General features: G+C 45.1%; 1 protein-coding gene and 1 long non-coding RNA gene across 2 annotated transcripts in view; one reads left to right on the top strand and one right to left on the bottom strand.

Moving 5' to 3' along the window:
• Window positions 1-244: 244 nt before the first annotated feature.
• On the bottom strand, window positions 245-21,734 carry LOC103556181 (uncharacterized). Its single transcript, XR_546135.2, has 3 exons — window positions 21,197-21,734; window positions 13,358-13,534; window positions 245-2,121 (listed from the first exon to the last, which is right to left on the bottom strand). It is a non-coding gene; the product is annotated as an uncharacterized lncRNA (long non-coding RNA).
• SLC22A3 (solute carrier family 22 member 3) overlaps window positions 21,345-22,690 on the top strand; it is a 95,166-nt gene continuing 93,820 nt past the window's right edge. Inside the window, exon 1 of the mRNA XM_070602841.1 lies at window positions 21,345-22,394. Within this exon, the coding sequence (XP_070458942.1) occupies window positions 21,345-22,394 (1,050 nt within the window). The remainder of the gene's footprint in view (window positions 22,395-22,690) is intronic.

Here is a 22,690-nt window from a genome sequence, read left to right as displayed (position 1 = left end):
GTCCTCTGTCAAATTAGAGTCGGAACAAAATGTGTCGGCACTGTTTGGATGATCCAGATAATTGGCAACGCTGAAATTATGGGAAAAAACCTACTTTTGTGTTATCATTTTATACAACAATGAAATTGTCAAAAGGACAGCAGCTTTGTATAGGAAATAGAGAATAGGTTCATGCAATTGGAATGACCAGAGTGAGTGGAGAAACGTTCCAACAGAATTGTAGAAAAGACAAAGTCACAGAACATTTTTAAGACAGAAGCAAAGTCTTTTAATATTAAATGTATCCTAATGATCTTTAATGCTTTCTTTAGCATAGACTTGACTTGTGATTGTATTTTTTGTCTACAAGCACTATTAAATGTGGTTTAGAGACGTGCAAAATTCACACGTGTTGCTCTGTTTAGAACCACTCTGACTACCCATTAACGGCGTTATTTTATTTAACAATCAACCTCTGCCTTAGTAAGGTTTGATGTTGGTTTTAGCTTTTAAAATACTCTCTTTTCCCTCTCTGCTTCCTCCCTCCCTCTTTTCTATCTTTCCATGTAATTTAGGGGAAAAAAGTCCAGATAACTCATGCTTTCTTGGAAGGGAAACAACATGTGATAGAGAAGACGTCTATCAAACTCATGCCCTATCGGGGGAATAAAGTCCATCAGAAAGTGTGCTCAAATCTCATTATTGAGGCAACTTCCCGAAGGCACCCACCCTTGTTGGAGATGTAGAGAAACAAACTCCCACACCTCCTGCAAGAACTGGCACTGACTGTATTTAGAGCTTTCCTCGAATCTTTCTGCAAATGGATTCACCAAGGCACTGGAAAGGTCTATTCCATATCTGGAAAACTCCAGCTATTTGTATAAACCATAACTTTTTTTTAACAAATGGTCAAAGTGTACTTTCCTCTTATTTCTGTTTTTGTAATTAGCTCCATAAAGAAGTTAAGAAAGGAACTAGCAACATTCTTTTAACACTTCAAGAAAATCAGAGGAGAGAGGGACATAAAGAGAAGGAAAGAAAGAAAGTGAGGAGAAATGCCTGTTTTGGGGAATCTGATCAAAGTTCAGTGGTTAAAACAATTCCCTCCATGTGGCTTGGCTAAATACACTTGCAGATTTTGCATTCTTCGTATCCTTCTGACTTTGGGCCTCATGAATTCTCCATCCTCCATTCTTTCAGCTGAATTTTCCCTTCCACTTGCATTTCTCACCTTTGGAGCCTCTTTGCAAAAGTTGCCCACGAATAAAAGGTCCACATTACCCACAAGGATATCAACTCATATTGTCTATACCCAGAAATATGGGAAAGTTCCTGGAGACAATATCTATGATAAGAATAAAGACTGTACTCTGCTTTCTTCAAAACAGAGTAGAAGGATCGGGTTCAATTACAAACATATTTTAAGAAAATTTATAAAAAGATGGCCATCAAGATAAAAACATAATCAGAAAATCAAGTAAGAATTTTGTGGTATTTAATAGGCCATCAAATTCCAAGCCCAAGGAATTCCCCTTGATTAATCCTGAAACACAATATTTCCTAGAAAACTAGGAGTAGCGGAGGCCTTTCCAACCTTGCCTGCCTGCAGCTGTGTCTCTGAGAGTCAGCCTTGCTGAGCGGCCAACAGGCCATGTGCCCCGCCCGCGTGACCACAGCTAACTGGACCAGATGTGGATGCCTGACGAAAGCTTTGCAGATACTCTTTTCGGTGAATATGAAATTAGAACTCAGGCCGATCAAGCTTTCCTTGAGTTCTTGGTCTGGTAGGCCTTATAGATGAGGTGGACACTTCTGCCATGTGGATAAAGTGAACTAAGCAGAGCTACAGAAAGTGAGAGAAGAGGGAGCAGACTCACGATAATCAGCAGAAACTCTACATCTCCCAGTAAGAGACAGAACGAGTAGATGCTTCGGTTGCTGATAGCTTTAGAGAGTCCAGTTCCAGGCTTTATAGCGTCCAGTTCAAGCCTTTACAGCATCCAGTTCCAGTCCTTACAGAGTCCAGTTCCAGGCTTTACAGCGTCCCGTTCCAATCTCGCCTGTGATCCCTTATGCTCCACGAGCTGCTCCTCTTTCTTCTGATAAAGTCTCGGTGCAGCTCCAGCTTATTTAAGTGCGTTTCTATTATTATAAACAAACCAAAAAAACTATTACTTGGAACCAATAATCTCTGATTTGGTTTCTATTACTTTTCACCAATAATAATCTGCAATTTGTAGCCAACAGTTTTATTATGTGTACCTAATTTTAATTCCTTGCAACCAAACCACAACAGTAACAGCAAATCAAAAGAAAACCCCCAGCTGCTGTGATTAAGCTGGAAGGTCGCTGTGCCGGGACACTAAGAGGTCACAGGTTCAGCATTGCTACGGTTGGCAGAATTCTAAAGATATCCTCCCAGGCTTCCCATCCTCCAGCCATTCAACCAAACACTAATCTAGATACTGCTGTCAAAGGACCTTGCAGGTGCAGTTAAGGTTATAAGTCACCTGACTTTTAGCTAAGATTATCCTGCATTATCTGAGTGGGGCCAGTGTAATCACATGAGCCCTTTAAAAGCAGCAGAAGGCAGAAGTGGAAGGAAGAGAGCCCAAGCAGGAGAAGGATTCAGTGCACCATTTCTGGCTTTGAAGATGGAGTGGGCCACAAGCTAAGGAATGTGGGTGGCCTCCAGAAGCTGAGAACAATTCTAGACTGACAGCCAGCAAAGAAATGAGGACCGCAGTACTACAATCCTACGGAACTGAATTTGGCCAACAACCCAAATGAGCCTAGATGTGGATTCTCCAGAGAAGAGTCCAGGCTTGGGGTCATGAGACCCAAAAGAGAGAACCCACTTGAGCCATGGACACTGTGACCTAATAAATGGGTCTTGTTTTAAGTCAATATCTTTGTGGTATTTATTACTGCAGCGATAGAAAACTAACGTAACTACCTTCTAGGGTACGTCCACACCATCTTGGGAATCCAATTCCATTCCCATGCCTGACACAGCCCTCTCTATCATCTGGTTCAAATCTCCTGCTTGTAAAGCAAACAAACAGAAAAAGAAAAGGAAAAACAACTTCAGATCAAGCATTCCAGTCCATCCCTGGGACTTCTTCATGTGAATACAGCCTGCGTGTGCGCATTAATGAGATTTTTTTCAATCGATAAAGTAACTGATATCCTTAACTGAAGGTCAGGATCATCCTGCTTCTGGTAAATTCACCTCATGGGGTTGGGAGTCTCCCATTATGGAATTCGTAATTAACCCTCCTCGCACGCAGATTGGCAATATCACAAAAACAACCTTTCTCAGGGTATTTTGGGAATTATATTCCCAGTGAGAGATGAGAAATGCAGACCTACATGGAACCGGAAAGGATATCAGGAGAAAACGATTTGTTGATTTTCGTGGGGCTGGAAAGGGAGAAAGAGGATACAAGTTCTTGTCCTGGTTTGGGCAAGAGACTCCAGACGTTTGTTGTCTTCTCTGTCCTGGTTTTAGAGGACAAAGGGGGAAAAAGGACTCTTCTCTCATTTCCATATCAGAACATATTTTTCCAGGTGTAGTGTAGTGGGTCAAATGGTGGCCCCCCAAAAGATATGTCTATGCCCTAACCCCTGGAAGGTGTGAATGTGATCTTATTTAGAAAAAAGGTCTTTGGCAGATGTAATTAGGGTAAGGATCTCGAGGTATGATCATCCTGGATTATCTGGGTGGGCCCTAAATCCAAAGACAAGTGTCTTTATAAGTGACACACATAGGAGAGACACACAGGGAGAGGAGGAGAGGGCCATGTGAAGATGGAGGCAGAGAGAGAAGAGAAGGATGCAGCCACAGCCAAGAAACACCTGCAGCCCCCAGAAGATGGAAGAGGTAAGGAATGGATTCTCCATTAGAGACTCAGCAGGGAGCATGGCCTCACTGACACCTTGATTTTTGGATTTCTGGTCTCCAAAGCCATGAGAATAGATTTCTGTTGTTTTGAGCCACACATTTTGTAATTTGTTATAGCAGCCACAAGAAACTGACACACACCGTAATAGGATTTGGGTCTTCTTTACATTTTAGCCTACACTCTCCACTCCTTCTTTTTCTCTGACTTTCAGTTCTGTTTGGGAGAAGGCTAAATGCTTTCTGATCTTTTAATTTGTACCTGTCCCTCAAAGCACACTGATGCAAAAGTGAACAGCGAAATAACAAGAACTAACGACAGAATGAGAGAGCCGTCATCATTTTCAAATGCTAGCAGCCCACTGAAAGGCTCAGTTGACAATGGACTTGTGAGGGGGGACACCTGAGAGTCAGTGACACTTGTTACACCACTTAGGAGTCATCCATTTCATCTTGCACATTGGAGGTCCTGTCCTTTTTGACAGAAGGAGATAAAAAGGGTGGAAGATCAGGGGTGGAGGAATGCCATGGTTGAATATTCTTCTGTGTTTGAGTCAGGAGACACTGTCCAAGGTTTCTAGAACAGGAAATAGAGATTAATAACTTTTCCTTTTGGTCAGGAAGATTCACCCTGAGCTAACATCCATTGCCAATCTTCCTTTCTTTTTTTTTTGCTCAAGGAAGGTTAGCTCTGAGCCAACATCTGTGCCAGTTTTCCTCTATTTTGTAGGTAGGATGCTTCCACAGCATGGCCAATGAGTGGAGTAGGTCTGCTCCTGGGATCCGAACCTGCAAACCCGGGCCGCCAGAGCCGCTCTTTAGGAGACAGCTTGGTCTAGAACTGGGGAACTCAGGCCTCTGTCCCAGCTCAGCCACACAGCATCTCTAGACGTGACCTAGGGGTCTTGCTCAGTGGGAAGGAGGCTGGGAATGTAGCTAGTAATGTGCCAGGAAGAAGAGGAAAACACGTACACTGGGGCTCACTAACAGTCTTATCAGTCATATTTCTCTTATTGCTCAAACCACAATGACTAAGCCACATCCTAGCCATGTGGGTAGACATTCCGTCTCAGACATAGGGAAAAGTTTTAAAAATCTGAAAGGAAGAGGTTCCTTAATAGCTACTGGCAAGCTGAGTTCATCCTGAGTGTTCTTTCTTTACGTGCAAAACTTTAAACACTCGTCCTTGGGGCCAGCCCTGAGAGATTAATAACTTTATTTAAATAGGGAAGGACTAAAAATTATTCTGTAGTCATAAAATATTTAGAGATAGATGAGAAAGGAGTGCTTGTCTTTTGCAGAGGAGTCAATAGATAGTGTTAAGAGTTGCTACTCAAGAAATAGAAGCATAGGCTTATAGTTCCACGTTACCGTGGCAACTTCCAGGAGGACCGAAGATGGAAATCACTAGAAAATGGTCAGCTCTGGGAAGCGGCCCCAGGGATGTGGAAGGGTCATAGGAGAGATGCTGCTTTTGCAAATTCCCTTGTGTATCATTTAACAATTTATATATGCATGTATTATTTTAATTAAATGTTTTGAAATAAAATAATTCATGATAAAGCCCATTTTCGAGGCAGAAGTTCAGGGAGAGTGAAGGAGGACAGAGGTGGCAGTACAGTCACGGAGTCGGCCACTCTGCCTTCTCTCCCTGCTCTGGGTACAGGTGCCTGTCCCAAGAAAGAACAACTCGTAATGAGCTCAAGAGTTCATGGAAGGTTCCCAGGGTCATGGAGCCCCTGGTTGTACTTATGCCTGAGGGCCTGCATCTCATAAAGCCACCTTTGACAGCGCCTGGGTGCATCCGTGCCTGATCCGGGCTTGGACCACCAATCTGTAAAGATGGAGAATAACGGGGGAATTGAAAGATTGATGAAAGCAGCACTGAAATCATCTGGGCCGCTTTTTATCCAGGAATAGCTATGCTGGTGATCTATAACTGCTCCTAATTTCACTCGAGAAGGTCCCACCAGCATCCATATCTGAGGCAAGCAGCATAGCATGTGGCCAGCATTCGTGGGCTTGCAAGATACCCAGAAAACTCTGGGTATTTTTGGTGTTGGGAAGGTTTTTAAGGTTCTTTAGAAAAAGAGTAGAAGCTAGAGGAGTCATTTCCATCCAGTTCCATCCAGTTTTCTCTCCCTCTTTCCCACTTCCATTTAGAACTCATTTCAAAGATGGATTTGGGGAGGCAATTTTAATTCTTTGGGGGCTAGGCAGCTGTGCCTATCAAAGACAGAAATTAATGAGCTTTTCACTAGGTACTGGAGAAACCTGGGCTCAGACATGCAAGGGCAATCTGTCATGCCACACTTTTGGGGATGGAAGTCCTATTTTCTATATTCTTGACCATGTTGACGCCAGGCAGCAGCCATTTGCCATCTAGAGCAATAAAGAAGGGAGAAGGCAACTGTGACTGAGAAAGGGGTGGGTCACGCCCAGAGGAGAAATGTCATTGTAAGAAGTGTGACCTTTCTCCTCCTTCCTCCTTTCTTTTCTTTATTTTTATTCTCCTCTTCATTCCTTCCTATCTCCTTCCCTTCTTTTCTTCTTTTGAGGACAGAGACCTAAGCAAGCTTAAATTCTAATGAAAAATAAATTGGAGATACAAGCAAACATTTTCCAAAATTCTTACGACTGTCCAGATGGCTTTCTCATAGACCCAGTTAATTGCTGATCAAATGGCTCTGTCTGGATGGCCCTTGGGTACTTAAAGTTCAACATGTCTCAAATGGATTTTCCTCCTTCCTCCCAGTCTCTTGCTCCTTTTCGCCTCTTGAGTGGCACCCTCATCCTCCCTCCCAGTCACCCAAGTCAGATCCCAGGGGGTCACCTTAGATTCCGCCTTCTCCCCGCTCCCCATCCACTGCTGTCCTACTCTCTCCTCAACGTCCCTCACACCAGTCACTCTCTTTCAACCCCACTGTCACTTCCTAGTGGAGCTGCCCGTTTCTCCCCTTGGATCCCCGAGATCATCTCCTAAATAGTCACCTTACCTCTAGTCTCATATCCTTAAGAGATCTTCCCTCAATTAAGCAACCTCCTCTTTCAAAGAAATTCTTTTCACTCTGAGTCCCGGCTGTAGGAACACTTTGCAGGCCTTCCAAACGTGACATGTGGCTTCCTTGCCTTTATCTTTGTCCATCATCCTCCTCAGTCTGGAATGCCCCTAACCCTATCGCTCAGACCCAACTCAAGGCGTCGTCTGACTCGCAGACAGACGCGACACCCGTCTCCTTTACCGCCCCAGTGTTCCAGCCTGGCACCTCCCATGGGATTCATACATCTCACTGCCTCTTCTACCCTAGAGAGGAAGCTCTTTCAAGGCAAGGAGAGTGTTGGATTAATCTCTGTGCCTCCAGCACCTGGCCCCATGGCAGGAACTCCATGACTGAATAAAGAAATGAATGAACGGCACTGAAGAAGACAGGGCTAAATGCAATTGTGTGGAACTGATCGCTCATCACACTTTTTGGGTGCAGTTCTCTACGCAGCCATAAAATCATATTTTCATCTGATCACTTGCCAGGTCACACTCCTCTCATTTACTCACAGGATACCGTCACAGACCTCATAAAACATACTGTGTTTCCCAAAGTATGCCACCAGGAAATGCCAGGCCTTTAAGATGTTTTGTGACAGAAGGATTGCAAGGTTTAAAAACAGTGTATTTCACCTTCCCCTCTTGGAAATAAAAAAAGCACCTTAAGGGCTCTGAGAAGATTTACTGGAAAAAAGTTTAATTTGGTTGCCAAGCCTTCCTAAACTTATTTGAACCTTTTTTTCCTTCAAGCCACACCTTGAAGTTTTGTTTTGTTTTGTTTCTGAGGAAGATTGGCCCTGAGCTAACATCTGTTGTCAATATTCCTTTTTTGTTTTTCCTCCCCAAAGCCCCAGTACATAGTTGTATATCCTGGTTGTAGGTCTTTCTAGTTCTTCTGTGTGGAACACCACCACAGCATGGCCTGATGAGCAGTGTCTAGGTCTGCGCCCAGGATCCAAACCTGTGAACCCCGGGCCACTGAAGCAGAGAGCACAAACTTAACTACTCGGCCACGAGGCTGGCCTCTGCACCTTCAAGTTTTAAAATCTCTTCTAGCTGGCCTGGGATAGTCTTTCAATTTACTAACGTGGCGGGTTTACTCTGGTAACACGTCACGCTTGATTCCTATTTGATTGCTAAGCAGTGACTTTTGGTGCCATCTTCTGAAAACAAAATGTCATATGATAGTTTTTACAGTATCTGTTTTCCAAATAAGAAATGTATTTTGACTTGATGACGTGTTTTAGAAATTAATGATTTTTCCTCTATTGAGAAAAATTTATGCCTATCTAAAAGATTCCATTTATCTTACGAAGGTTACATTTTTTGGGGTAGAAAACTTTTTGTCCCACCTAACTGTTTGAGGTTAAATTAAGTGAGATATATAAAAGTTATTATTTTGGGGGCTGGCCTGGTGGCATAGTGGTTAAGTTCACGTGCTTCACTTTGATGGCCTGGGGTTCGTGGGTTCAGATCCCAGGTGTGGCCCTATGCACTGCTCATCAAGCCATGCAGTGACCCACATACAAAAAAATAGAGGAAGACTAGCACAGACATTAGCTTAGGGCCAATCTTCCTTACCAAAAAAAAAAAAAGTTATAATTTTGATTTATTAATTGAAATGTAAGTAGGTTAAGGTCAAGTCTTGCTTCCTGTGGGGCTTCACCTCAGGCTCCTTAAGGAAAGGGAAGTACTATTTTCCAACATGCTCTGAGAAGAGACAACATTATTTCCAACATGCTCTGGATGTGAGCTTCACATCTGAATAGTTCATATTCTCAAATTTGAGATTTCAGAGCTAGAAACTTAAGGTGTATCTATACATCTAACCTAGACCAAAATCCTCACTTCTTGTTTACAAGTTAAAAGGCCCTTCATCATTTAAATAATCCATCAGTCTAGTTGATTTCTACTTGTGAGCTTGTCTAGTGTTAAAGGATCTTTCCTTAATCTTGCAATCGTTTGGACTCTCCACAATATGAAGCAGAAAGGACAGAAGCGTGAGTAGGAAGCACGTCTCAGCTGTTCATTCATGCAGCGTCAGCAACCCCTGTTCATTAGCATCGCCTTTCTCGAAAGGATAATACGAACCTCACATCCTATTGCCAAGCTGGTATTTAAAAGCTCAATTTCACATTTTTCTTCAAGCCAAATTTCCTAAATATTTGGATTAATTAATACTATGAAGAAGCAGCTTGCCATCTGAAAAATCCTCCTTCGAATCATGATTTCCAGGGTATTTGCGTCATTTCACAAGTGAGTGAGGATTATGCTAATAGCCTCAAACATCATATCTGCCAAAAGTTGTTTGATGTTCTCTAATGGAGATTTCACGGTCGTAAAATATCCAAGTGGAAAGATCTTTATAAAAATGGATTTGCCTATCACCGTATCTGGCGTAGAAAACACACTCCATTGAACAAATGTCTGCCAACCACACAAACTGAGGATCTTTTAGATCGTGTCTATATAATATCTACAAGGTCAATAAGGCATAAATCCCCCGTTGCCCGCCAAGTTTCCTTTGTAAACTTGTTGTGTTGGCATCCCCAACTCATGACAGGCAGGTCAGAAGCGCATCAGAAAACGTCAGCGGAGCAATAATTAGCAACTGCGTCAGGCGTCTGGGCCCATTTTGATAATGTGAGATCATGGCTTTCTCACTCTTGGAAGAACAGGAAAGAAATGGTTTCTGGAAAACACAGAGGACCTAATTTATTTTTCCCACTTGTGTATGGGGGAGGGTATTATTAGATCAAAGCATAAAAAAATAGGAGAGGTTCAAGAAATATGAATATTCTAAACTGTTAATCAAATGAGTCATTGCGTTTCCCTTAAAATGATACAGGGAGCCGATGGATGGATTATTTGTAGCATATCTCATAAAGTGTCCGGCATTATGTTGGGAAATACAAGACAAATACAGAATGCAGTCTGGTTGTCAGTAAGAAGATTGAGAAGACAATAATAACCTGTACGACACAGTTAAAAAAAAGTCCCTCCTGATAAGTGATGTGTTATTGAGTGCAAAGTGGTGCGACATGGGCATAAAGATTTGAGTGAAGAGAAATCAGTTTAGGAAAGAGGGCTGGGGTGGGTGGGACTCAGTGTAACTTGAAGGGGAAAGAATTTCGAGAAAGAGTTAACATTGATTGAACCCTTGTTTCTGTGCAACACTATGCGAAGTGATCCACTTACAGTGTTTCATTTATTTCTCCCAATAATCCTGTGGGTTTAATACTGTGATTTATCCCCATTTTACTAACGAGGAAACTGAGGCTCAACGGGGGCAAGGGACACAGGTGGGATTCCGGAGCGACTTCCAGAAGTTGAAGTAGTTAAGTAGTGGCTTAACTGCTTCCAGAAGTGAGGCAACCACCTGGCGACAATAGCTGGCTATGTTGTCATAAAAAACACGGTGTAGATATGAATACCGATATAACTGTGTACATATGTATCAGATGTGGTGTAGGCAGAAGACAGGGATAAGAGAGAACATTTCAGATATGAGAGCAGGCCTAAGTTAAAAGTAGGAATTGGCAAGGGTTTGAGGGAGAGTTGATGAGGATACTTGAGTAACTGGAAAAGCGGGCTGAGCTTGAGAGGGGTTAGACAATAGGGGAACGGGTGACGGAAGAGCCCGTGGGCAGGAGAGCCTTGGCACATGACAAGGGAACTGGCTTCTCTGGACCTGAGATTCAAGTGTGTACTGGCTGGCCAAGTAGGTGACCACCATAATTTGTCTGTGCGCTTTGGGCTGTATTTGGGAGTCTGACACCTGCAGACCTGAGGGATAAACTGGAGATTTGAGGCTTGAAGGGAGGCCACCTCTGGTCCCCCCAATTCCCATTCAAGGAAAGAACAGAGGCCCATAGTGAGTGGGAACTAGTGACAAGAATCTGCTCTTCCCTGGCATTCACAAGCCTCCCACGTGTACACGTTGCTGTTCTCATTCTACAGTTTCAAACGAGACGTCCCTCGGTTCATGCCTGTCCCTTCATCTGGTCCCTGCCCAGAGAAACCATGACCTGTTGTAGTTCTGGACCGCCGAGAATACCTTCAAGTAAGATTTTGACTCTATATTCTTTTCTCCGTGTGCTCTGACTTGAGAACTGAACCCGTGAACGAGATGCCATTCCACAGTACACAGGAGCCCCCACCCACCGTTGTCTCAGAGATTCCCGGAAGGTACAAGAAGTGGAGAAAACTGTCCAAATGGCGTATGGGGTCCACATAAAGGACAGCCCCTGGGGCTTCCCAGAAATGCTTGAGTATGAGAACGCTGCGAGGGCTAGGACTTCCCGAGAGAGTGGAGGGCGCACTGTCAGCGGCAGAGATCCACACAGTCATCTTGAAGTGGCTGCCTTTGTGAGCACAGGCTGGTGATGTCCAGGAGAGCCAGGTTATCAATACAAACTGTTCTGCTGTGTCTTTAGATGTGTCTCAGGGTATGCACCCACAATCCTATACACCATGTGTGACTGTATTTATTAAGCAAAGACAGAAAGTCTTTTGCAGTAAGATCACGAATTAACATCAATATTAAAACAGTAAAGGAGTAGAAGAAGCACAAATACCTTTTTTAGGGGGGGATCACAGCCTTCTTAGAAGACTTTGGCTTGGAGAAATACGATCGATCACTCTATTAGTAAAAACTTTTTTTGCCCATCTAAAGATGAATGCTTATTTCAAAGCAGAAGAAATTCAAAGCTTGTGGCTTCAGTTTCCCTTGTCCTCTGTGGTAAACCCAAGGTCATGCTCAAGCCATCGAGCACACAGACAACCACCAAGTTACAAACGGGCAGGGCTCCCAGAGTATACTAGGAAACCGGGTCTCTGGAACACAGGAGCATTTCCCCATAGACACATTCCCCCAGAGAATCTCAGGCCAGCCTGTACCATTCTGTTTAGCCCCCTGAGTTCTGAAGCTGGTTCCAAGAGCCAGGGTGGCACTGTGAGGCTGAGGATGGAGGGCAGCCAGGGAGGTGGGGCTTGATTTGGAGCGCCGAACTGCTGTGCCCTTGAAAGGAAGAGCTCAGCGGCACGGTCATTTTTGGCACAAACTTTTCAGGCCTGGTTGTCATAGCAATATATCAGTACATTTTTTAAAATAACTTTTTATTTTGGAATGGTTTAAGACTCATAAAAAGTGGCAAAAATAGTCTAGAGAGTTTCTATGTACCCTCACCCAATTTTCCCAATAACCATCGCTTACATAACCATGGTATATCATCAAAACCAGGAAACTGATGTTGACGTGACACTCTTACCTCAGGAAGAGCACTTACTCAGATTGGACCAGTGATCTTTTTTTCTTTTTTTGGTGAGGAAGATTGGCCCTGAGCAACAACTATTGCCAATCTTCCTCTTTTTGCTTGAGGAAGATATGCCCTAAGCTAATATCTGCATGAATCTTCCTCTGTTTTGTATGTGGGATGCCACCACAGCATGGCTGATGAGTGGTGTGTGGGTCCATGCCTGGGATCTGAACCCACGAACCCTGGGCCACCGAAGTGGAACATTCGAACTTAACCACTATGTCACCAGGCTGGCCCCAGTGATCCTTTCATTTCCTAAACAAATATAATGTTTTGGAGTGATTTATTTTATTTTTCCAGTGTTACAAATGCTAAACATCTTTATTTTTACAACAGAATCTTCCATTCTTTATACAAAAAAATTTAGCTGACAATGTTGAGCGAAGACTGAGCAGGTTTTGTATCCCTACAAATTACTTTAATTTCGATATTAAAATGCAAAGATTTTCTTTTAAATTCCTAGAATACACTATATGTGTAGCCCAAAGAATAATCTAGGAAATGACAACTTTAAAAATTAATCAGAGTCAGCATTTCATAACCATGGGTGGGCCTGGCTCCCAGGCCCCCGGGTGCTATAAACTGAGTGATGTCGTGTAAGTTGAGTCACTTGGTCTCTTTGGTCCTTAATTACTTGATTGCAAGATAAGGAAATTAGACTACATGCCTTCTAAAATTTCTTTCAGTTAAAAAACAACCCAGGTTGGCCCGGTGGCACAGCGGTTAAGTTTGCACATTCTACTTTGGCGGCCTGGGGTTTGCTGGTTCTGATCCTGGGTGTGGACATGGCACTGCCTGGCAAGCCATGCTGTGGTAGGCGTCCCACATATAAAGTAAAGGGAGATGGGCATGGATGTTAGCTCAGGGCCAGTCTTCCTCAGAAAAAAGAGGAGGATTGGCAGCAGATGTTAGCTCAGGGCTAATCTTCCTCAAAAAAAAAAAAAAGAAAGAAAGAAAAAATCACAAAAAAAACCCTATGATAGCCACATGTCAAAAGTATTGCATAGAGGTCATTATAGAAAGTGGAAGATGGTTTTATTAAAAAGAAATAAACAAAACAAAAACAAAAAACAAACCCTAGAGCTAAAGTAAAAATAAAAAATGTTTAGTACTCACCCAGAAGTGGTGGGAAAAGTACAAAAGAAGGCGTGAAGGCAGCATCACTGTTGAGGAATCTGGGGATCCTCAGGTGGCCCTGAACAGCAGAAATGGTCTGAATTCCCCAAGAGTGGCTTCAACTTGGGTGGCCTTTGGACAGATGATGTTAAGCTTTCCAAGCCTCAGTTTCCCCATCTGTAAAAGGATGATAGTACCTTCTTAGCGTGGGTCTGAGGATTTAAAGAAATACGATATGGAATGTACACAGCAGACTCCCGGGCATGGAGTCTCCTTCCATGAGTGTTAATAGAGCCCCTAAATGTCACGTGTGAAGTGGGAATGAAAGAGAACCTGGGAAGGGATTTTGAATTAGATGATGTGAATGGGATGAGGGGTCTGCCCGCCCTTGATAGAGCATTTAGCTTAAGAGGGAGCCTCTGGCTTCTGAGGATACCTCTTTAGGAGATCACATCATGTGCTTAGATGTGGTTGTCACACTTCACTTACTGAAGTGTTTGGTTGACCTGAGACAGGTGACTGGCTTTCTCCCATGATGTGGGAGAGACACCCACTGTCTCAGTGGGCTCAGAGGCAGAAATGAGAAACACAGAGCACTCTAATCTGTTTTTAAGAAGAGTAAACATGTCCCATTCTGGATTCCAGAGGCTAAGACATCTTAATATGAAAATGAAGCAAAGATTTATTAACTTCTCCCCATCTTGCTGCTCATCCTAGTTCCTTATCTATAAGCATCTTCTCTTCTGCTTGGCCTTTTCTCTTAGCATTTATAGTGGTGTCTCGAACATAGCTTTCCAATTTCTGTTACTCAAGATAAATGGTAAAATCATCTAGATACAATTAATTCAATAAAAAGATACAAAAAAATTAAAACAGAAATATTTGTATATATTCCTCTCTAGCAGTCATATAGCACTGTTATTTATACCAAAATTTCCTAGGAGATATTCTTGTTTTCCTTATCATACTCCTTTGGGCCACACTTTAAAAAGGTTTTGTTTTGAATTTGTCAGATAGCTTTCTCCTTTTCTCTTATTCAAGAATAGCTTTAAAATCTCGCAAAACTATTTCATCCCCCATCATTCTACAACCTGCATTAGAAAACCTGTGTTAATATGCATGGACCAACTGCACTGACAATGACCTGGATTATGTAATTTATATGTTTTGTCTTTGTATTTGAAGGAAAAAAGAAATTGAACTCACTGCATTTTATAGCCAGGAAACGGTCTGACGATCTTAATTGTATTGTACTTTTAGAAAGAAATTATTTATTGGCCCAACCAGAACTAGAAATTACTCTTTGACTCTAATATAGATTGGGAAAATAGACATCTGTCATTTAAAAAGTACAAACAAAAATTAATTCCAAAAGGAAAGTAACCTACAAACAGAAAGCCTTTAACCCATGAAATCCGCTAAGCGCTCAAACCCCCTTGGTGTTACTTTGCTAACATGGACCACCGTTCAGGTATGTATAGACTGGAAATGCCATTCATTCTACAATACTTGTTGAGCACCTGCAGTGTTACAGCATCTCCCTGTGTCCAGGGTACCATAAAGAATTCTTATGGAGACACATGTATGTTATTTTACAAAAAATGGGATTGCATAGGACGCACTGTTAGAACTGGCCTTTGAATTGTTGTTCCCGGTCTGCAATCAGCTAAGTGCAGAAATGGGGAGTAAGCATTTAGAAACTTTTATACCAATCTGACATCATCAGGACATCCGAGTTTGTGACTGGTGGACAGGTCCCTTGACCAGGATGTAGAGCAGTTCCCATGTTGTCGAAATCACCTTGGGGTTGTATGTGTTGTGAGCTTCAAACTATTCACGCCAGGTAAGCCCGCATATTGGTTTGCAACAGATAGGAAACAGACAGACAGACAGACAAGTAAACATGTCTGCTTCACCCCAGATGAGTTGGGAAGCATTGATATCGAAAGCAGTCTTTGTAACCTATTTCTTTCATAGAAATGTGTTCTGAGCATTGCTCCACTTCAATAACGCTGTCTCTAGAACATAATTTTCAATGAATGTGCTATTCCTCAGTTTTTAAGTTCAATTAATGGAGAGGTGACTTAAATTACAATCTCCCCTGAGAATTTCTGCCATTTGAAGATCGCATTCATGTGATTTATGTACGATGGCACTGAGATTCAGACACAGTGGCTCTCCCTTGAATGCTCTGCCCAGGGCGGCCACTACTGAACAACTGAAGGCACCTCACTAAATGACAATTTCATCCATAACGAGGTCCAATAGCAGAAACCTCTGGGCAATATTTTAGCAATTAATAGTGCAGTGGCCTCTTCATCGAGACATTCAATCCCCAAAGTAAGAAATGTTCTAAGAGTTTTGGAGACCCATAAGGAGTATTATGGCAGTTTGGCACTTCCCAGGCTGCACTGACCAATAGACGGATGGTCAGTCTTTTCACTCATACTGTTCCCCCCTTGTCCCCTCAGACATTCCTAAGCAAATGTGGTCTGTTTTTCACCTAACCTCCAAGTTATCCTCAACACTGTGCTCTAGAAGGCTCCTGCCAAATGATAGGGATGGGACCTCAGAACAAACCCATTTCCCATTCCTGGGCTAGACCATTTGTGATGAGAAGGTTTCCAGCAGTTGTCATGCACTTCACCTTGCACTTGCTACGAAGGCACAAAAACTACAAATGCTGGGCGGGAAGATGTTGAAGGACTTGCTCTTGTGTACGTTAGGAGAGTAAATACGAACTCTAGAAGTCTCTTAAGCTTAACTAAGTTTTCCCACCTTATCAAAATTCAACTCTCAAATATTTCAGTCCTATTTGGCCTTTTTTCATCATGGCTACCAGCTTCTCCAGAGATGACTTTAAGTCTAAGATCTTAGATGCTTCAAGGATAGACAGAGCATCTATTTCAAAAGGAAATAGTATCTGTAATATTTTCCCAAAAAACGCAAAATTTCCTCTGGGAAGTCCAAACTGTAATCAACTAGCAAGAGAATGCGTCAGAGAGAGATAATTATGAATATTGGCCAATCTAAATGAATGTCAGGGTCTAATTTTAGAGTCTAATGTTAGGGTCTAATTTTAGGCCATATAATAATGGAAGGGCTCTTGTAGTTTTTACTACATTCATATGCTAAGGTAAAAAATAGCTGCTCCTGCCAAATTAGGTAAGAATGAAAGTCTTTCCAACATTCTTACACATTTGCTAAAAAACAGAAAAGAAAATACAATTCTTAACTTTTTTCCTTAGGCCTGAGCACATGTATCAAATTCACTTGCCAAATTTTCAGTTGATTTTTTTAAAGTTTTAGTTCAACATTTATTGCAGTATTCCCAAACAAACTAATCCTTTTTGTGCTTTACAAAGCGTACAAATTTCATAATGACGTATTTTGGTGACTCAATATGTGGTGGATTTCCCCTAATATTCCATGATATACATATTCCCTGGTATATCCATTCCTGAGTGCAATAAAAAATAACTATGACATTTTAGATGAATAAACCTAAATAATTACCTTTTCAAAAAGAGTTGAAGTCAGTATGTTTTACAAAAGCTAAAGGTTGTGGGCCAATTGATTCTTATTGCTCCTATTCAACAAATACTTATTGACCCTTATGTCCAGATCAGAAGCATCCAACAGAACTTCCTGTGATGATGGAGCTGTCCTTTAACTGTGTGGTCCAATATGTTAGCCACTAGCCACATGCGGCTATGGAGCACCTGAAATGTGGCTCATAAGGAACAGAATTTTTTCTTTTACTTAATTTTAATTAACTTAAATTTAAGCAGCCACATGTAGCTAATGGGTACCTTATTGGACAGTGCAGATATAGAATAGATATCAGTGTTTTAAGATAGAAAGATAAAGGCAATTTGGCTGTTCTCTCAAAATGCCTACAAAGTAATGGGAGAAATAAAATACATACTTAATTTTAATCAAAATCCCAGTCAGGGCTGGCCCCATGGCCTAATGGTTAAGTTTGGTGCACTCCACCTTGGTGGCCTGGGTTGGCAGGTTTGAATCCCAAGTGTGGACCTGCGCCACTCATCATCCATGCTGTGGCAGTGACCCACACACAAAATAGAGGAAGATTGGCATAGAAGTTAGTTCAGGGCTAATCATTCTCAAGCAAAAAAAAAAAGAGGAAGATTGGCAATGGATGTTAGCTCAGGGTGAATCTTCTTCAGCAAAAAAAAAAAAAAAAAAAAATCCCAGTCAAATTTTGATGGAACTTAATAAAGTATAAAAATTAAATGGAAGAAAAAAGCCCAAAAATAGGAGAGGAGAGAGAAGAGGTGGGATTTGGCCTACTAGATATTAAGACATTATAAAACTATCATAATGAATAGTGATTTATTGGCAGGAGAGCAGAACGACAAACCGAGAAACACAATCATGTAGAATTTCTTTTCAGCAGGACGCAAAAAGCAGAAGCTATAGAGAGAATCGTTAAATTTCACTACACCAGAATTTAAAGATTTTTAGTTACCAAGACACTATAAACAAAGTCAAAAGACAAATCATAGACTAAGAAGATAGAACATAGCTGACAAAGGAGCAGAATACACAAGTATATAAATAACTTCCCAAAAATTCAATAATAAAAAAATACATAACAAAGAAAACAAAGGCAGAAGATGTAAAGAGGCGACTCGAAAAGATGAAACCTGAATGATGGATGAATCAACCTGTAAAATGTGTTCCATCCGCCTACGTCAGGGATGCGTCAGGCAGAACGACGAGACTGGGTCTTACACCCAGAGCATCTGCTAACGTGTTTGAGTCTAACAAGCCCAAATGCGGGCGTGGATGTGGACACTCTCATTTGTTGCTGGCGCGATGCAAATTGGGGCCACCCCTCTGAAAGCAGTTTGGCGAGGTCTGGCAAAGCTCAAAGTATGCACGCTCTGTGGTCCCGCTAGTCTATTTCCAGGCATTTACCATAATCAAGGCTTGGACAAGGGAACATGCACAATAGATTCACTGCAGTGTTATTTCTAATTGTGAAAAATTAAAAATGAGAAGGGGACTGGATAAATTGGAGTGTGGCCATTCAATAGAATGATACACAGCAGAGTAAATGAGCTGGATCTGTATTTATCAAGGCTAATAGGTCTCGAAAACATAATGTGGAGTGAAAAAAAGAAGTGGCAGAAAAATATGTATAAAGTACGGTACGCTTTATGTAACTTTCAAAGCACTCTAAATACTATATATTGTTTGTGTGCGATCCTATGTATTAAAAGGATTAAAACACGAATGAAATGGATAATAACGTCATGATAGTTACACGTGGGCAGGAGAGGTCCTGTGCCTTGGGGGGTGCACTCCAGCTCTCTTGTGTCTGCTCTCCTCTCCCCGGGGCCAAGGTTTGTACCCATCTGAAGCCCATTCCCCAGCCCCCTCTCCTGGGAAGTGGGACCCCAGGATCCCCTGACCGAGGTCCTGAGCCCTCTTCCTGGGCTGGTATGGACCTTTTTCCCAAGCCCACCCTCGGAAGAAAGAGCCTGGCAGCTGCTTCGAGAAGGAAGGGAGGGGATAGTGGACAAGATCCGAAGGTGTGTGAAGGAGACTTCAGCTGTGTCTACGAGTGTGCATTCTTGATAACCAGGCGTCTAAAACGAACATCGTAACATGACATTTGCTGATTCCGAGAGTGGCTGGTATTTTTTCATTGCTCTCTTTATGAGCGGCTGACTTATATAGCACTTATCATGTTTCAAGGACCGTTCCGAGTGATTTGCATTAGAAACAAGAAGGTTCTGTTACTACTCAAGTTTACAGAAGAACACTAAATAACTTGCTGGAGGTCACTCACTAAAAGGAGCAGAAAGGGATCTGAACCTAGTAGGTCTGGCTCTGAAGTCCATGATCTTGGCAACTACTGATCTACCTGTCCATAGGCTTGGATCACATCACTGAAAAAAAAAGGTAATTAAAGTTAAAATACCCTGACAACTACAATACAGAGAAGAATGTAGTGAAATTCCATAGGAAGGTTCTCACATGTGCCAGGAGCACAGACGAAGCTGACATTCCTTGGGAAGCAAGGCAGTGGCCATGGTGGGGAAGGCTTCGAGAAGGGAGTGCTGACATTCAGCCTGGGCCTTGCTGGGCCGTGGGCAGGGAGGGGCAGGAGGGAAATGCCAGGAAAAGGGAACTTCGTGTGTCCAGGCGTAGATGTAGGCCAGTCCAAGAAGGATTTGAGGATTAGCGAGCAGTAGTTACGTTTGGCTGTCACATGAGAGGACAACTTTGTGAGGGATGTAGGTGAGAATCTTCAAGGGAGGCTGAGAAATGAGGATTTAATTTGGAAAGTAAGGCAAGCCATGGGAGGTGGCACCTCTGAGCTGCACTGTGGGAAGACAATGGGGAGTGCAGGCTGGACCACAGGACAGCCGCCGCAGGTGAGGGTCTCCCAGGGGCAGTGCGGTCCCCACAAGGATGGTGGAAGAGGAGCGGAGAGGAGGGGATAGCTGTGTGTGTGTGTGTGGCGGGGGGGGGTTGTCAAGCATCCATTCATTCTTCAAATATTTATTGAGCACCTAAGATGAACTGGGCACTGTTCTAGATGGTGGCAATATAGAAATGGACAAAACAGATCTTTCTGCCCTCAGGAAACTTGCATTCTAGTGGAGAGACACAGATAAGATGAATAAATAAGTAAAAATATAGTAAACAGGAATAAAAATATGCATCGTTACATGATGATAAGCACTTTGGAGACAGAAAAGCAGGGAAGGGAGCCAAGGAGGACAGGGTACGTGTCCACGTGTGTTGGATGGGAGGGTTGGATGGCAAGGGGGGACAGAGCAGAGGTGACATTTGAGTGCAGCCCTGAGGAGTGAGGGGCACTGCGATGATACCGAGATTCTGAGGCTGGGGTGAGGCCATAGTTAGACCAAAGGGGAGGGCAGGAGGGAAAACTGAGTAGGAGGAGGACAGATGGAGTCTGGGGTCCTGGCGGCTGTTAAAAATACGGACCAGACCCTGGAGCCAGAGACATGTGCACACAGAAGTCATTGTGAACTAGGTGAGAGACGGGCTTTAAGAGCCAAGATTGAGGAAGGAGAAAACAACAAAAATGATCCTTCAGTGTTTCATCTCACACAGCATCTGTAACCCTTAGAACAACCCTGCACCTCCCATAGAATTAGGCAGCAACAGGTAAGAACAGTAACAACAGCTAACACATCAAAGGGCATACTATGCGTCAGGCACTTTTCTGGCACTTTATTATATTAATTCGTCTCCCACCGACCCCAGGAGAGTACTAGCCTCATTTGACAGATGAGACAAACGGCTGGGCCAGTAAGTTGTTCAAGGTCACAAGCGGCTGAGGGATGAAGCTGGCTTGAATCGAGGCAGCCTGGCTCTGGAGTCCTTGTTCTGGAAGGAGGACACCTAAGTCTGTGCTCCATCAGCCACTTGGCCCTTCGAGAAAAGCCAGGTAAGGGCAGAACACGGCCGAACAACTGGGAGTGGGGGTCTGGGGAAAAGAACTGGAGAAATTCTCAGAAAACCCGTCTGGAGGTAGGAGGCCAGGCCAAGCCAGGGAGCGCGCTGTCAGCAGGGCAGGTGGTCAGCCTCCCAGAGGCTTCAGCCTGGGTGACCGGTAAGCTGGCGCGCACAAGGACAGGGCAGCCAAGCCGAGGACAGAGACGGGGAGGCGGTGACCTACACAGCTCTGAGGATCTTTGGGAGCGAGTAAAGAAAAAAAACAACGATTCAAACGGACCAACAAGCACCTTTTCCGGGCAATTTCAGGCCAAGAGTAGCTCAGACGGCCCTGGCTAAAGAAATCTGTATGGAGTCTGGCCTGAGGTCCCTTCTCACCTTGAACTTCCAGGACTCCGAGCAAGTCGCGTAACCGCTGTGGGTTGCCCAGCTGCCCTTTTGAAAGCATTGGACGATCTCTGAGATGTCGCCAAAACCGAATCCTTCGTGGCTCTAGCTCTGCCATGGGTCAAGGGCAACGTCAAGCATGGTTCGAGGACCTGACAGCGCGGGCCCAGGGGTGCGCGGACCAGGCTCGGCACACCGAGGGGCTGAGGACTGGAGGGGGTCTCCGGGGCCTTCGGGACAGCGGAGAGACCAAGTCCGAGGAGCCCCGGGAGCATCTGGGTGGCCCTGGAACTTTCTGCTTCTGGAGCGCGCCCCGGGGCCGACAGCAGAGCCGGCTGCTGGCAGGGACCGAATGGAGCTCCGCGCCAGGCCGGAGGCTGTGCCGTCACTCGCAGTCCCCGCCGGGTCCCCGGCGCGCGGTGGCGCTGCGCCAGGCCGCGCCTCCCAGGCCCAGCCGCGCGCCCACCTCGACCCCGCGGCGACGCCCCCGGGGAGCGGGCACGGCTGCCGCGGGCGCCCCGGGCCGGGTGGCGGGGTGGCGGGCGCGAGCGCCCCTGGGACAGGAGGAGCGGCGGCTGCTGGCGCGGCGCCTGGGGGCGTGGGGCGGGTGCGCCGGGGAGGCGGCGGGTGGAGGAGGCGGCGGCGGGCGCGCGGGTCACTCGGAGGCCCGGGCGGCGGGCGGCAGGACGCGCTCGGGGAGCCGGCGGGCGCGCGCACCATGCCCTCCTTCGACGAGGCGCTGCAGAGGGCCGGCGAGTTCGGGCGCTTCCAGCGGCGCGTGTTCCTGCTGCTGTGCCTGACGGGCGTCACCTTCGCCTTTCTCTTCGTCGGCGTGGTCTTCCTGGGCAGCCGGCCCGACCACTACTGGTGCCGCGGGCCGAGCGCCGCCGCGCTGGCCGAGCGCTGCGGCTGGAGCCCCGAGGAGGAGTGGAACCGCACGGCGCCCGCCCTCCTCGGCCCCGCGCCCCCGGATCGCCGGGGCGACGGCCGCTGCCAGCGCTACCTCCTGGAGGAGGCCAATGCCACTGTCCCCGCCGCCGCCGCCGCCGCCGCCGCCGCCGCCGCCGCCGCCGCGGGCGCGCTCAGCTGCACCGACCCGCTCGCTGCCTTCCCCAACCGCTCGGCGCCGCTCGTGCCGTGCCGGGGCGGCTGGCGGTACGCCCAGGCCCACTCCACCATCGTCAGCGAGGTAAGGGCGCCGCTGCCCCGCGCGGGGACACAGCGCGCCCCGGCCCGCGCCCGGTGTCCCTGTGGGGCGCGCCCGTCCCGCCTGTGCTAAGCCGGCGGGGGCAGAGCACGGCTCTCCGATCCCCACGCAGACGCGGGAAGTGTGTGAAGCCGGCCCCCGGGGATGGTCCGGGGAGGCTGCGACCTGTTGATAACCTTTGGGGACCGACCAGGTTCGTCCCACGCTTGGAAGGGCTGCGTCGTACAAGCCCGAGAAATGCTTTTCGTTTCTTTTCCTCTGCTAGTGAGTTAGCGGAG

This window comes from Equus przewalskii, chromosome 32 (assembly GCF_037783145.1).
Source record: "Equus przewalskii isolate Varuska chromosome 32, EquPr2, whole genome shotgun sequence".
Classification (NCBI taxonomy): Eukaryota; Metazoa; Chordata; class Mammalia; order Perissodactyla; family Equidae; genus Equus; species Equus przewalskii.
This window is presented reverse-complemented; position numbering and strand designations above follow the sequence as displayed.